Source organism: Chelonoidis abingdonii, chromosome 2 (assembly GCF_003597395.2).
Source record: "Chelonoidis abingdonii isolate Lonesome George chromosome 2, CheloAbing_2.0, whole genome shotgun sequence".
In the NCBI taxonomy this organism is placed as follows: domain Eukaryota; kingdom Metazoa; phylum Chordata; order Testudines; family Testudinidae; genus Chelonoidis; species Chelonoidis abingdonii.
Window position 1 is genome coordinate 44,629,311 of NC_133770.1, and position 16,419 is coordinate 44,645,729.

The 16,419-nt window shown below is 42.0% G+C and overlaps 1 protein-coding gene across 1 annotated transcript in view; it reads left to right on the forward strand.

Annotated features, from left to right (window-relative positions):
* The window catches only part of ITGA8 (integrin subunit alpha 8), a 185,851-nt gene that overhangs the window by 153,665 nt on the left and 15,767 nt on the right, over positions 1 to 16,419 (forward strand). The window contains exon 28 of the mRNA XM_032802185.2: positions 9,233 to 9,334. Within this exon, the coding sequence (XP_032658076.2) occupies positions 9,233 to 9,334 (102 nt within the window). The remainder of the gene's footprint in view (positions 1 to 9,232; positions 9,335 to 16,419) is intronic.

Sequence of the window (16,419 nt, forward strand, 5' to 3'; positions counted from 1 at the left end):
ACGTTACTTAATGCACTACTGGAAAGTACTCGGGTACTACAGTGGTAAGCATGATATATGAACTTGAATAGAACAGAGCTCTGGATTTGTTCTGCAGCTGAAATTCAACCATTTCCTTAAGGGTCAAATCTTGATCTCGCAAACACAGAAAAGGACTTTGTCTGCAACAAGAGTCAATGGCTGGAAGTTAAAACCTAAGACATGAGGCACACATTTTAAAATGAGACTGATTAGCAATTGGAACAATCTACTAAGGGAATTGATGGATTCTCCATCTCTTCAATTCTTCAGATCCAGACTGAATGTCTTTCTAGAAAATAAGCTTTAGTCAAACCCAAGTTATTGGGCTCATACAGAGGTAAGTGGATGAAATTCTATGGCCTGTTTTATACAGGAAGTCAGACTTCATAATCTGATGTTAACTTCTAGTCTTAAAATCTATGAAAGCCAAAATAAAGGTGCACATTTTACAAATTGCCCCTGGCAAAGGGAAAGCCAACCTGTTGATAAAGTACCATAGAGTATTAAAGGTAAAGAAAATGTGCATTACCCCCTCCATAAGATGCAGTGTGAAACCACGCTGGACCACCTATATAGGAATGCTGACTAGACTCCCAGTGGAGTTCCTTGCCCATGGGAATTGAGCAATCTCTTATATCCATAGGACGGAGCAGATTGTGCCTTTCCCCTGCTTTGGCCCAGCTCCACAAACAGGTGCAAAGGAGCAGTTGGAGCCATGACCCTGCATCCTTTCTGCCTGCTTTTTGGAAGGGAAGCAGGAGTGAGAAATCCCTGTGTTTTCCAGAGTGCAGAAATTGCTGCTGTGTGCAAGAACCTTTTGCTCACTCCTCTGTCCATACATAGCCATGCTTCCAACCTAGACTTTGTATGGCCTGTGATTGCTTTAGCTGTTTTGCCTGTGTCCTTATGAACCATTTCTGTTTCTTCTACCTCTCTTCTAAGATAACTTACAAGCCTTAGAGATGCTCACAAAGATTCTCTTAAAGGAGCAGGAGCCTCTTCTGCTTAAAAGCAAACATTGTCTTGAGAGAGTGCTAGTACTTCATCTAGTACTTCACCTCGTGTCTAAGAAGCTGCCAGAAAAAGATACTCTTCCCCTCCCCGCCTTTTGCATCCACCCTTCCCTACAGGGGCAATAAAAAGGAACTAGCCTGAGAGACGGCAGGCTGCCACTCTTCCCTTTTCCAGAGCCCCTTTTACAATTAACAGCAATACAGGCACAGCCATAAAAGACTACATCCCGTAATTAATTTCCTAAAAAAGTCATCGTGCTCTGGAAAAGCCTGTAAACGTCCAATTCCCAAGACGATCCCACAAGTAAATAAAAATCCACCCAAAACATTGCAGCTTGGAACATATTATCTAGGTTAAAATCTAAGAACTAGCCTCCAGTCAATCTTTAGGATTAAACCATAGCCCAAGGGAATCGGTATGGTCTCTGGAGTTATTGCTAAACAAGAAACAGCGTACCAGGGTAAGGCTGAACTACAGTCATTGTTCTGTATTGGTAGGTACAGTATATTCTTTGTAAAGATCATGACCTCTTCATTTATAATACAGCACAATGTATAACTTATGTGTTAATGTTATTTCTGCTTTTTTGTACATGTAACATTTAATTGTACAATTTGCAAGTGCAAAAGTGCGGAGGTAATATTAACACACAGCAGTCCTGTGCTGTATTGTAATATAAATGAAGAGGAGATGATCTGCAGAAAGAATTGTTTGTACTTACTAATACAGAAAAGTTTATATTTATAGCACAATCAACCATGTCACTGTATACATCATTTCCCCCTTGGTTATATTAGTACAATCCTGATGAGAAATTGATCCAATGTGGTTCATGCTAGGCTTAACAATTCACATTTCCTTTCAAAGAATGTACAGATCTGATTGTGTATTTTGTCATCCTTGGCATTCAGTCATATATAATCTCTCTTTTTTCCCCATGTGGTTTAACTGACAATTGCTGACCTTTTTGCCTCATGGCAGTTGTCATCTGTCACCTTAAAATCAAAAAATTTATCACAAATTGCAGTTTTAAGAAGTGCAATAATTAGACATGTTTGAGTAAACAAAGTAGCTCTGAGTGTCCGAACTAGCCAATGAAGATAGGGAAAGATGTTGTACAGAGGCCAAGAAGCAGAGCTATTTCTGGCTTTATTTCAAAGCTTGGATGTAAATAAGAATCACCACATAAGCTAACTAATGGATTCAGACTTGCTGAGCCAGCAAATCATTAAATGCCTGATTAATGAAAAAAATAACCTTACATGGTCATGTTACACTGTGTTCCATTAGGGCTCTATCATTTCTTTAATTTATAGTAAAGATGTTTATCTAATAGCTTTCATTATTCAGCCCATGGTGGCTGAAATGCCGGTCATGGCAAGTTGTGGTACTAAGCCAAACCTTTAGAGGGAGATCCATGGAGATCTTGCCTGATGTTCTTTGACCTTTGCTTAATGGGTAAATTTTAATGTAGTGTGTGTGAATTGGCAATGAAACAGCTGCTCTGAAAATGTATCCCTAAGTGGTGAATTTGTACCATTTTTCTGATTTGTAACACCCTTCCAGACTGCAGTCTCTTCGGCCAGTTATCCACCAGCACAGCAGGAAGCAGAGCACAGCTCTCTTTACTGTTGTTTAAATCTGTGTTAAAAGTGCCTGAAAATTATAAATAAATTTCCTCCCAAGCACTCACAGGGCCTGAAAAATTCTGTGTAGGAATGGAATTGGCTATATAGGAGATAGTGGAACAAAGCCTAGAGAATATGCATGATTCCACAGAAAGGTTTTTGTTCTCCCTTCCTTGGCCCTTACATAAATCCACACATTTGGAATTGGCCATGCCTGTCTGCATGGACTGCAATAACTAGAAAAGAAAAAAAATCACATCTTGGTGTGAGCACCCACGTGTGTGCAGAATGGCTTTGTCATCTGGGAGAAGGATTCTGTCCCTGCTTGACCCCCTTCAGCTCCACTCAGAAAACCTAGTTCTCTATGCAGCGAAGGGGATTTGGGCCTAAGGGAGGCCTGCATGTAATTATCTAACACATTATTCTGCAACCAAGCCAAGTTCCCTAAGAATAGACTGGCAGAGTCTGGCAGCCTGCACAGTAACTTTACGTGCAAGGGAAGCCATGAAAAATCAGATGGGAGAGGTCTTATTGATCTCATAGGCCATATAGGAAGTTTATGTAGCTGATTTTGATTCAAGAACTAATAGCCATAAGTTTGTGTTCATCTTGCAGCACCAACATAATGACACGGAAGTCAGGGGTCAAGAGATTTTGCCTTCCTTTCTTTAGTTTCAAGGTATCTTTATTCATATGAAAACAAAATAAGTAAAAGGAAAAAATCAATGGCTGAAAATATTGGGATGGGGAGTGATTCACGGAGAGGAATGGAGGTTTGATGAGGAAAATCCCACCAACTGGGTTGTATTGGGGATGGAATTTTGTTGAGGCATTGCTACTAGTTTTGATTTTATTGTATTATTATTTAAAATAATGTCAAAGGTGCCCAGAGCAGCAGATGGGTGTCTTATAGTATATTATAAATCTTAAGAAACAAATGCATAATATATATCAATTATCCTTAAAACCTGTATTTTTAAAATGCTATGAAACCCTGGCAAAATTGCTGTCTTTTATTTCAATTCAAAATATTCCATTTAAATGAATGAAAAATGCACAAAACGTTCAGTACAAGGGGTCATATGGATCAAGGTAAATGGGTGTGTTGATTTCTGCAAGAATATGCATGCCTGACATAAATAACATGTACTTCATGATGATCATAAATTCACTACTTTTAAAATGTAATATCATAGTAAATTGTTGCATAATCCTCATTACTTGCATTTATTTAGAGTCACTATTTCTTGGCAGTTGTTCTGTTCCTAGGTGGTGTGAGTAATGGAGAGAAAGTTAACAAATTCCCAAAGCACATATTTAAATGGTAACAGTAAATTGCTCACTCTCTTCTGTGTGTGCCAGATGCCAGTGGAAATGAAGGGGAACATGTTGCAATGAGGCAGGACTGACATTGTTAAACCAGCACTGTCAGGAAACATGATTTCATTATACAGCAAGCTTCAGTTCTGTGGAGTGAGCTCAATTTCATCACAAGGCCTACAATAAGGAAAATACATAACCATCCAATCCTCCACTGAGAGAAGTTTCAGTGTACTGTACCTGAAAGGAGAAGACATCTCAGAAATAATAAGCATTCCTCAAGGCTGCAGTGGCACTTTGGAACTCATTTGTGGGGTGGAGCACCACTACAGGTCAAAGGAGACCACTTACCAGACTCACGTTTCCTGTCCAATTGGCTAAATTTGCTTCTTGCCTTCTCACTCTCCCCCAGTATCACGACCTGAAGGCCTGAACTAATGTTTGTCCTGTACTTTACTCTGCACTCAGACTAAAGCGCACTCGGACTGTAGGGCACCCATTTCAAAGGCTTCCAAAACCTTATGCTCTTTACAGATTACCTCTGTGATTGTCTGGACTGTAAGTAGGGAAATACTGCACTGCACGCTTATTGGAAGCCCTTTCTGTTGATTCCAGTTACTCTTATGTTTCACAGTTGTTAAAGCAAAGGATTTAGTTTACCAAAGAGTGTGTGAGGAGCAGCATCAAACACTCCCTGAGCAAGCTGAAGCATGGCCATGTTCTGCTCTAGATCTCCCTTGCTCCCAGAGCACTGGCAGGCAGTTGCAGCACAGAGCTGGGGAAATACATGCTCTACTTATTCCACAGCTGTTGGAACCTCCACTGGCAAGTGTGTGTGTGAAGGCATTCTGCCTGGTGTGTGTCTTTATGTGTTGCATGACCTCTTTCCCCATGCTCTTAGAGCTATAACTGAGCCCTTTGCTTGTATTTCCAACCACAGGTCTCACTGCTTCCAGTAAACACTGAATATTTAAGCATGAGAGACTTGAAATGATTCTGTGGTGGGGAAAAATTTGTTCCTCAAGAATTAGTTGTGAATTATAAATAGGACTGTGTAAGAGGGAAACATAGACAGCTTCCAGTATCTACTAGGTGTTTAGACAACTAAAAGGCTTCAGTCTGCAGTTGTTCCTAACCAGATATGTTTTATTAGCACCCTATTAGCACAGGGTTTCTCAAACAGGGGTCGCCATTTATGTAGGGAAAGCCCCTGGCAGGCCGGGCCGGTGTGTTTACCTGCTCCATCTGCAGGTTCGGCCGATCACGGCTGCCACTGGCCGCAGATCACTGCTCCGGGCCAATGGGGGCTGCTGGAAGCGGCAGCCAGTAAGTCCCTCAGCCCGCGCTGCTTCCAGCAGCTCCCATTGGCCCGGAGCAGTGATCTGCGGCTAGTGGGAGCCGCGATTGGCCGGACCTGCCCAAACCCAGCCAGGGGCTTTCCCTACACAAGCGGAGACCCTGGCTACGTCTTCACTACCAGCCATATCGGCAGGTAGCAATCAATTTCTCAGGGATCAATATATCGCGTCTCATCTAGACGCGATATATCAATCCCCGAACGAGCTCCTGTCCACTCCGGAACTCCACCAACGCGAATGGTGGTAGCGGAGTTGACAGGGGGAGCTGCGCACGGCGATCTCGCACCGTGAGGACGGTAGGTAACTTGATCTAAGATACTTCGACTTCAGCTACGCCATTCATGTAGTTGAAGTTGTGTATCTTAGATCGATTCCCCCCCAGTGTAGACCAGCCCCCTGTTTGAGAAACCCTGCTTTCGCACAAACAAATTGCCCTGTGGATATATAGACTACACATAGAGTCTTTTACATTCTTAGTTGCTATTAAGTGATAAAGATTAAGGTGCAAAGCATTTCCTGGAGCTTATTGACTAGTCGTAAGGATTTGATGGCCCAAGGAACAGCCTAGGTTTATTAATCCCCAGGAAGTGCCCTACACTGAAGTTGTGATTGCTAATATAAGCTGAAAATGAAATAAACCATACACAGTAGGTGAAAGGATTTATTTTTTATGTGTGATGCATTTCTGTACAGGGCATTTGAAGAGAGTTAATGCTCTGTACTGTACACTAGCCAATCAGATTGTGTAACTTATCTCTCTACAGCCTGTTCATTTCATAATGTAACATATCCTGTCATCTTCACTGCAGAGTTCATTTATAAATCACATGCAGAATCCTACTCCAAGGTGAACAGTTGAATTCATAAACCATTTTTTCAGGCAGTAGGAGTTGTAAATTTCCTAACATGTACCATAGTAAACCACAGTAAAATATGTCAGCAGAAATGAGAAATGCCCAACTACTTATGTGACTTTGTCTAAGAATTAGAATGTTGTCAACTTCATTTTGAGGAATGGAACAACCTTTAAAAGAAGAAAATAATCTGCGACTGAGATAAAGAACAAGATGCCTGCTCTGAAGACTCTGTCTTACACAATTTAAATGCCGTGAAATCTATATAAAACATCCTTCTTATTAGGCAACCTCCTGTCTTAAGTGACTGCCCCAAACTAGTTATCTCTATTAAGTGCCAATCTAGTCCTTCTTTACAGTATTAGAAGACCACCTGTGCTGAGGAGCTGATTTGTCTGTCCCTTCCTGGTCACTTAAGGCAAATTTCTCTCTACTGTTCATTCCTAACATTGGTCTAAAGGAGCAATTTAATATGTTGTGATATTAAACATTCCACTGCTATCAATATGTTAAAACAGCTAAGTAACAGCGCAGCCAAATGAATTCCATAAGACAATAAGTGTGTTGGTTTCATGTCACCAGCATATATTCTGATATATTTGACAACCAAACTGTGTTAAAAATGGAGAGGGAGAAATTTTCAGAAGTGTGTGTGCTAACAAAGCTGCCCAACTTTGTGTGTGCTCCAGGCTCAAGCAAAAGGTCCAGGTTTCATGCATGCAGAGGTATGTGTGCACAAAAATTCTTCCCACATAACAAGCAAGTAAATAGCTAACAGAAGATAATTGGAGTCTTCTGTTTCCTTTTGCTCTGGGAAGCAGCTGAAAAGGGAGTAAACATCCTTGAACTGAAAAGGGTAAGAAAGTTAATGTCACAGGAAATCCCATAGAAAACCAACACCTTGCACATGAGAGAGAACAAAAACTAGCTAATTGAAAACTGAGTCTTGTGAAAGAAACAAAGCCCCAAAATGTGCCCTCGATTGACAGAAACATAAAGGACTTTCTATATCCTCTCCTGGGAAAGGACAGTGAGGGTTCAGAATAAAAATTAAGCACAAGTACAATTAATGGAAGAAAATGAAATATAATAACTGTATTATGGGATAGAAAGGATTTCAGGATAATCCAGCACTATAATATATAAGATACAGAATGAGATCACAAAGAGTGTCAGAAAATGGGGAGTATTGTGTTTCTTTTTAAAGTGGGTTATTAAATAAAACTATGAATTGAAAAGAACAGAACTGGCTTTCTTTACTTCTCAGCTAACTCTAGACAGTGCAGAAAGTTCATAAGTGTTTGAGGAAGCGAGAGGCTAAAAGAAAGTGAGCTTTGGATGTGTATCAGGTAACAAATATACTTGGCTCACGTTACTACGGTAATTCAGACTCCATGCCAGTTCATTCCTTGGCCACTCAACATAGTCTGCAAGCAGCTGGTGCCAAATTTTAGGGTAGCTTTGGTTAGAGGTCCCCATTTTTACATAAATCAACAGTACACACTCATCTGGAATATGGTGTTAAGTTCTGCTCACTCCTCCATCTCAGAAAGATTATAGCAGAATTAGAAGTTGCAACATAGGCAGCAAGAATGGTTAGGGAGCATGGAAAACCTCTCTTACGAAGAAAGAATGAAAAGATTCGGATTGTTTATCTGAGAGAAGAGACAGAAGGGACATAGTAAAAGGAAACAAAAAATAAACGATAAAGAGAACCTCTGTTCTAGAACCTCTGTTCTCATGAACAAGAACATTCACTGAAACTGAAAGGTGGCAGATTCAGACTGATGATAACGGAAATGCTTTCTCACACAAAGCATGATTAGCCTGCGGAACCCATTGTCATAATATATCTTTAAATCCAAAAGCTCTCAACAGGATTCAGAAAGAGATTGAACTATAGTTATGGAAAATAAGAATATCCAGAGCTATAATAGTAGATGCTTTTAAAAAAGTCAAGAGTTTTCTAAGGGATATAAACTTTCCTGCTTCAGGGCTTAAGCCAATCTCTGACTAATGGGGTTTAGCAGGAAATTTTTGCAGGGGATAGGTTATCCCTTTACTGCCTACGGCAAGTCTTGCTCTTTCCCCTGAGAGATCTAGTGGGAGACTCACTGACAGGATATTGGATGAGACAGACCCTTGTTTGAGCCCATGTAGGCAATTCCTATATTCCTTTGACCTTTAGGAAATGGAATGAAACCATTTCATCTAAAAGTTCCAGAATGAACTTCAGCTGGTAACAGTTTTTTTGTTGCTTCTGACCTGAACCAGATTTGAAACCTCGGTATCCAATAAAGACAGACCATCTCTAAATTAAAGAATCTTAATTAAAGGAAGGATGCATTTTGAATAGTAAAGGTCAAGCAGCATGTCTGGGGTTTGCTGTAGTGAGCAATGGAAAGACCAAGTAAAACTGCTATTGATGGGACCTGTATAGTGCTACATGATCATTCTGCATTCCTATTGCAATTACTGATGGACTTTAAAAATACAAATTGTTTTGTTTATATTTTTTGAATCACTTTTATGTTAAAAGTACCAAAATGGGTAAATTAAGCTAACCATGCTTATTTCTATAGTCTTAGACTGTCATTCTTCTTTGAGATGGTATGGCCAATTCATATTAGATCAGCAAGGAATCCTAACTCCTTCCTGACAGTTTGAAAACAGGCCTGGAAATCTGAAGATGCACAGAGCTTGTCTTGAGATTGGAGATTAGTTTTGAAGTGTAGCCTTTAAACATAACATGTGTACTCCCAAAACCCCATATTTGCAGTCACAAATCTTCTATTGTACTGGTAAATATGTGCACTTTTTGAAGGTGCATCCCTCATCACCTCCTTTGAAATGCGTGCAGTATTTAGGTTTTCAGCTTCACGCTTCAATTGTTGTTGTCATTGTATTGTGGTATCGCCTGTAGGCCCCAGTACCATTGTGTACAACAAAGAGTTTACAGTCAAAATATGTGATGTCTGTCTTGTATAAATCTTCAAATTTATATGTTTTCCTTGTAAATCTGTTTTTATATTTCCAGAGAAATAATTACCAGTATACCCTTTCCTCCAATGTGTCCTTTGAAGTTAAGAAGATGCCATATAAAGTGCAGCCGGCAAAACACCCTGAGGGAAGCATAGCAGTAAGTATCACAGAAAATATGTGAAGATTTAAGCACAGGAATTACTTTGGTCATCCTGATCACAGTTGTGAAGGTTTTCTATATATATGGAAAAGCAAAACCAGTATTTCCTGTGTTTCCAGTGTGAGTTTCTTGAATACTTTTTAAATGAAACTTCCTTATTGCTCATGTGTACCTGAAGCTGATATGACAATGAACTCCATTTTAAATTAATTACTCAGTTCTTTAACAAACTGAGTGCATTGTGCATTGCTTTAACTTCAATGATGTTAGACTTTTCGTGCAGAAAAATCTTTGTACCATCAAAGCCAACTCTAATTACCTCTGTAATCTCTTACTGTGGTCAAACAATCTGAAGGGAAAACCTTGTGCAACTTTCACCATCTTGTCTCTGTTATGTTCATTGTTTTTAAACACGTTACTGGTCTCCTCCCAATCAGCAGCATGCCTCAAGAGTATAAAGTATGTTCCACCCATAGAACCCTCTGTCCTTGTTTGTCATGGAGTCACTCTTTAATGTCCTGATTTCCAAAAGGGCCTCCACTCATCCTTTGGATTTCCACCTTCAAATAATTGCAGGTTTGTGATATCTAATTATATCATTTCCCCTTAAAATAAGGTAGTTAGATTTCTAGGAACTCCTCCTGCCCCTTACTTTTAGAGAGGGGGAGGTTTAGGTGAGCCTGGTTTATTGGGGAAAGGAGTTCTGGGACTCAATTTTTGTGTAAATTTTTTGCTGTGACCAGAGCAAGGACAGTCAGAACAGGAGTTGGGAATCAGGCCAAGTTGGGTACCAGAAGGTCAGAGTCTGAGACAGGCCAGATGGCAAACCCAGAGTCTGGCATCAGGAGGCAGGCAGGATAAGGAGGTAGGCAGGGTCAGAAGCCGGAGTCTGGTGGCACTCACACACAGGGTCTGAAGCAAAGCCAGGCAGGCAGTCTGTGTTGTTGCTTAGACAGTTCCCTGTCATGGTGTCAACCAGTCAGTGGGATACAAGGAGCGATCACTCAGGTCCTGCTAGGTATTTCCAACTGAGCCCAGCCTCATAGGATCCTCCAATGGGAGCGCAGCCTAAGTGCCCTGTGATGATGGGAAGGCATCAACAGCCCAGAATCCCTATGGTCCTCGGTTCTAGACCTGCAGGTTCTTCCATTATTTTGAGAGACGGGAAGCGGAGTTTGAAGGTAACCAAGTTAATCTATTGGAACTGGTGGTCCAGTTTGTGGGAGAGTCTCCTGGTCTGGAGGTGTTTGTCAGTGAGCCATACCTTTTGGCCTACCATAAATACTTCTAGGTGGTTTTTGTGTTCTCCCTGAATCAGGTGCATCTATTGGAACCATTCAATGGCAGCAGGGTTTGATGAGGCTGCTGGTAACGTTGGGGGGAACTGTAATTAGCAAAGAAGGGGCTCTGACCCATAGAGGCATGGTCAGTGTTATTGTAGAAAAACTGCATATGGCTTGACCAATTGTCTTGATGATAATTTATGAAGCACCTCAAGTACTGCTCCAGTACTTGGTTCACCTGTTGTTTGTTCATCTGTTCGTGGGTAGTATGTGATTGAGCAGGATAACCAGAATCCAGTAGCCTGCGTGCTTCACCCCAGAAGCAAGAGCTGAATGGTGGGCCTCAGTCAGAAATTGTATGGTCTGAGAGTCCATGGAGTCAGCCCATATTGTGCAGTAGAAGTTGGGCGGTTGTCTTGGCAGAAGGCAGGTGGTTGCAGGAGATGAAGTGGGCCATTTTGGTCAGGTGATCCACAACCATTAAGACTACATTGTGACCATCAGATGGTTGGAGTTCCATGATAAAGTGCAGGTTGATGGCAGAACACGGCCTAGCTGGAGTCTCCAAGGATACCAAGGTGCCAAGGGGTCTATTCTGAGATATCTGGGTACAAGCACAGCACTCGCAGGAGTCTATGTATGCTTGGACCTCAGCTTGCATGTGGGGCCTGTCATAGTATACTTTCCTCAATCTGAACCTTAGAGTCCAAAAATGAGGTACTAGCATGAATTCCTCTAAGCTTAATTACCAGCTTAGATCTGATACGCTGCCACCAATCAGGACTCTGAGTGCCTGATAAACTCTGGTCTCCCCAAAACCTTCCCTGGGGACCCCCAAGATCCAGACCTCCTGGATTCTTGATACAAGGAAGTGAAACTCTTGTTCCCTTACTTAGTGCCATCTTCTAGGCTTTCCCTCCCTGCGGTTATCCTGGAAGTTACTGATTTCAAGCTCCTTGAATCTTTAAAAACAGAGGCTTCACTCAACCCAGAGGCATTACAGGACCTCAAGCTCGGTGAATCATAAACAACAGGATTCCCCCTTCCCCTCCCTTCTTTCTTCCCTGCTCCCCACCATCTTCCCTGGTAAGTTACAGGACTCAATTTCCCTTGAGCCTCAACTGGGAAAAATCAAACAGGTCTTTAAAGGAAGGTTTTAATAAAAGAAAGAAAAAATTAAAGAAATCTCGTAAATACAAGACTGTAATATTACCGGGTCTTTTTCAGTCTATTAGACACCAGTGAGAAAGCCTCTCCCAGCAAAATACAATTTTATAACACACTTCCAGCCAAACATACCACATCTGCCAAATAAGAAAACCAATTTAAAAGACTATAACGCCTTTCTACCTTTAATACTCACTATTCTGCATATATTAGAGACTGTAGCAGGGAGATTTGGCAAGAAACCTGGTTGCACATTCTAGTCCATTCCAGGGCTCAGAGGACAAAGCAAGCCAAAACCAAAAAACAAAGGCTCCCTCCACCGAGATTTTGAAAGTATCTTGTTTCCTGATTGGTCCTCTGGTCAGGTGTTGCAAGTCACTGTTTGTTAACCCTTTACAGGTGAAAGAGACATTAACCCTTAGCTATCTGTTTATGACAGAGCCACCAGAAAAAAATGGGTAACTATGCAAGAGGTCTTCCAGCAGCCGAAGCAACCTACCATTGGAGCGCCATGGCACAGTCGTAGCACTTCCATTTGGGGGCACCCTCAGGACACACACACACTCGTCAAAGTACATTACCCCATCCCACAGGGAGTAGCATATCTTGACCCCTAATGGCAGGGACTGTGTCCCTTTGGCAAGCAGGTCTTTCTTTGAGGTGGACTGGATGGGGGAGAGCAGGTTTTGCTGAATTGTGTTGCTGGTGAAGTTACCAGGCTTGAGGAGGTAAGGGCCTCGAAAGTCAATTATTTGCTTCCCCTGTAGTATTCCCCTTCCATGACAGAGTATTGACTTTCTCATTTCTACTTCCTTGCAGTAGGTAGTCGTGAACTTGAACTGAGAAAAGAACAAGGCCCACCTTAAGTGCCTTGGTTCAATGCTCAGGCCATGCAGAGGTATTCGAGGTTCTTGTGGTCAGAGAAGACCTGAACTGAGTGCCAAGCCCCCTTGAGGTGGTGCCACCATTCTTAAAACACCATTTTTATGGTGAGCAGCTTCTTGTCCAGTATTTAATAGTTCATCTCAGTGAGGATACATTTCTGGGAATACAATGCACAAGGGTGCAGAACTTACTGGGGCCCGACGTGCTGTGAGAGTACCACCTTTAGGGGCCATGTTGGACACATCTGCTTCCATTATAAATGGATAAGTCAGATCAGGGTGTGCCAGGATCAGGCTGCGGTCAAGGCAGCTGGTCAAATACAAGCTGGTCTTTGGGCGACTCAGCAAATTGCAGAGCTTTGCAGAGGAAGGAAGTCAGAGGAGTTATTAATTGAGAGAAGTCAGTGATGAATCTTCTATAAAAATTTGCAAAGTCCAGGAAGCACTGAAGTTCCCAGAGGGCCCTGCGTGCTGTCTAGTTGCAGATGGCTTCAACCTTCTATGGATCTATATAGATTCCTTCTGAGGAGATGATGTATCTCAAAAATTCAATGGTGGCCTGGTTGAAGGTGCATTTTCCAGTTTGGCATATGACCTATGTTTCTGTAGTCTCCCCAGCACAGACCAGACATGGTGGTAGTGCTGCTCTGGGTTCTCAGAAAATACCAGGTAGATAATTACACATCAGTCCAGGATATCACTGAATATGATATTTATGAAATACTGAAATGTTACAGGGGCATTAATGAAGCCAAACAGTGTCATCAGGTATTCAAAGTGCCCATATCGGGTACGAAAAGTTGTCTTCTGTTCATCCCCAGGCTTTATGTGCACTAAATCGTATGTCACCCAAAGATCTAGTTTTGTGAAGATCCTGGCAGTCGCAGGCAGTTCAGCAATTCCAGAATGAGGGGCAAAGGGTACCAGTTATGTATGGTCACTTGGTTCAGTGTGCGATAGTCTAGACAGAGATACAGTGACCTATCGTTCTTCTTCACAAAAAGGACTGGTACCCCCATTGGAGAGAGCTATCTCTGAATGAAGCCCTGGGTGACATTTTCTTGTATATACCCACATAGTGCTTCCAGCTCTGGTTCAGACATGGAGTATATTGATCCATAGGGCATCTTTGCACTGGGCTGTAAGTCTATCAGGCAGTCATAGTTTCTATGTGGGGGTAGTGAGTCTGCATTCTTCTTCCCAAACACATCCAGGTAGTCGTGGTACTTATCAGAGGGGCTGAGGTTCTGGCCTGGAGGCACTTCCCTGCTGTCCAGGGTTCTGCTTCTGAGGGTCTCCTCCAATCCTGGGGCCCTGGGTTTGGATCATTTGCAGGTTGATTGCTTCATTGGAGGCACACTTTCTGACAGTATTCAGAGGAGAAGCTAATACTCCTCTGCCACCAGGAGATACATGGATCATGCCATTTCAACCAACAAATGTTGAGAATTATCGGGAAGAACAGGGAGCAGATCACATCAAAGCATATTGTTTTTCAGTACCCTTCCACTATGGCCTCTGAAGGGATGATCTCCCCAGTCACAGGTCCAGATGACAGGGTGACCCATCAATAGTTTCCACCAGGTCTGATGTGGGTTTTGACCAGAAGGAGATCTGCAAGGTATTGGTTGCTTCATCATCTATAAAGTTGGCAGCAGCCCGGGTGTCCTCATTGCTAGTTCTGGGGGGATCTGCTGCACCTGCCCCAAGCCCCAGGTGGGTGGGATTTTCCACACAGAGAAGCTCGTCTTTTACCTTATCATTGAGCCCCCAGCAGAACTGGTAAAGGTGGGCCACCTCATTCCATTCAACATCAGCCACAAACCATCAGAAGTGGGCAGCATAGGTGATGACTGGCCTTTGACCCTGGCAAAGCTTTCGGAGGGCAACCTCTGCAGAGCAGCCACAGTGTGGGTCATCAAAGATGCTTGTGGAGTGAGCTGCGCCACCTGACCCTGCCAATGGGCTACTTCCTTACACAGGCTCTGTGCTTCCAATGCACAGTGCGTAGCATGGGTCTTTAGTGTGAAGTTCTTGCCTGCAGACAGGTGACTTGGTCCAGCAACTCATGGGCCCTCAGGGGGCTGCTAGTTGGAAGGCAGCCCATTCTCTCCATCATCTGTGAGGGGGTTGGATGGATTTGGGGGCAAGGGTGAAGGTTGGTCTGAGCAAACTGTCATGAGTGGGGCGTGAGTAGTCAGACCTAGTGGGAGTCGTGAGTCAGGAGCAGAAGGAGTCGTGAGTCAGGCTGAGTTGGGTACCTGAAGGTTAGAATCTGAGATAGGCCAGAGGGCAAACCAAGAGTGAAGCATCAGGAGGCAGGCAGCATCCAGCCTAAGCCTCTTGTGGTGATGTGGAGACATCAATGACCCAGAATCCTCTGTGGTCCCAGTTTCTGGCCCTGTGGGATTTTACATTTTTGTTGATGCCAAAGTACTAAATTTTGGGAATAAAGTAGAAGAGTCTGTTCATGCAGGTGTCCAATTTTATTTTTTAAACGAGCGCAAGGGAGAACTCATTTGCCAGTACTAACTGAAATAAATAAATAAACATGTCAGTGCAACGTAGGAGTCCAAAACCTGAAGTCTTTTTGTTCCACATATTTATCATTCTCAGTCCTCCTTCTTTACAAAAGATATAAGATTAATCAATTCAAACCTAAAATTAAATCTTGAGCCAACAGAATATAGTCTGTCTTCCAATGAGTCCTATTAAGGAACAGAATATTTTCTGGCCCATAAAACCAGTATAGTGATATAATTTTAGATTTATACAAGCAAAATGTATTGTGTGGGAGTCAAGCTATAGAATTTTCTTTCTTTGTTTTATTTTTTTATTTTTTCTTTTCTTTTCTTTTATTTTTTGAACAGGTGCTTGTTGTATAGTTGATTTATGTTAGGCTTGGAAACAGAGGATGAAATCCTGGCCCAACTGAAGTCAGTGGCAAAACTCCCATTGACATCAATAGGGCCAGGATTGCACCCTGCAAGTTTTGATGCTCAATATACTGTGTTCATCCAGAGAGGTTCAAAGGCTTCAAGCTGAATGATAAATTCAGGTTATTTGTGTTTTCTGCAACATGTGTTCCATTATAGAAACACATGTTGCACAGAACATTGTTGATCATACTGCATCCATCTGGTCTGAAGTGCTTTGCCACAGGTGATAGCCTGCTGTTCTCAAGAAGTCTCAGATGATCCACTAAATGATCAGATAAGCCTTTTTTATTATTTTACTCCAGTAGAATGCTTGTTATTTGGTGTAGATGATTTATGCACAATTCCTGTTATGGCAACTGTAAAATGTTGAAAAATGATAGTGCTTTTATGTCTTCTCCTATCTGATTATCACAGTGGACATTTGCCAACTCTGCAGCTTGATGTGATATGTGCACAAGATCTTTTGAAGTTTCACTTGTGAGAACTTTTCTTGAAGTTCAGCAATACTTCATATTTTTTGCTCTTTCTGTAAAAGATCAGTGCCTGTGGTTTGAAAATGTGTGTCCGAGGATATATTCGGAAGTTTGTCTTTTTGTGAGATAGGGCAAGGGGCAGAAGGCTAATGATTGTAACGATTTTTAAAATCAATTTGCAACATGCTTATACTTTATAAATGACTTGCACCCTCCATAAGCTTGGAGTTTAAGTAAGATATACTGTAATAAATGCAGCATACCCCCAATATGCTACTACTGCTTATGTGGAATATCTTTATTGGAGGTTTGTGTGACGGGTTCCCCTGGGGTACC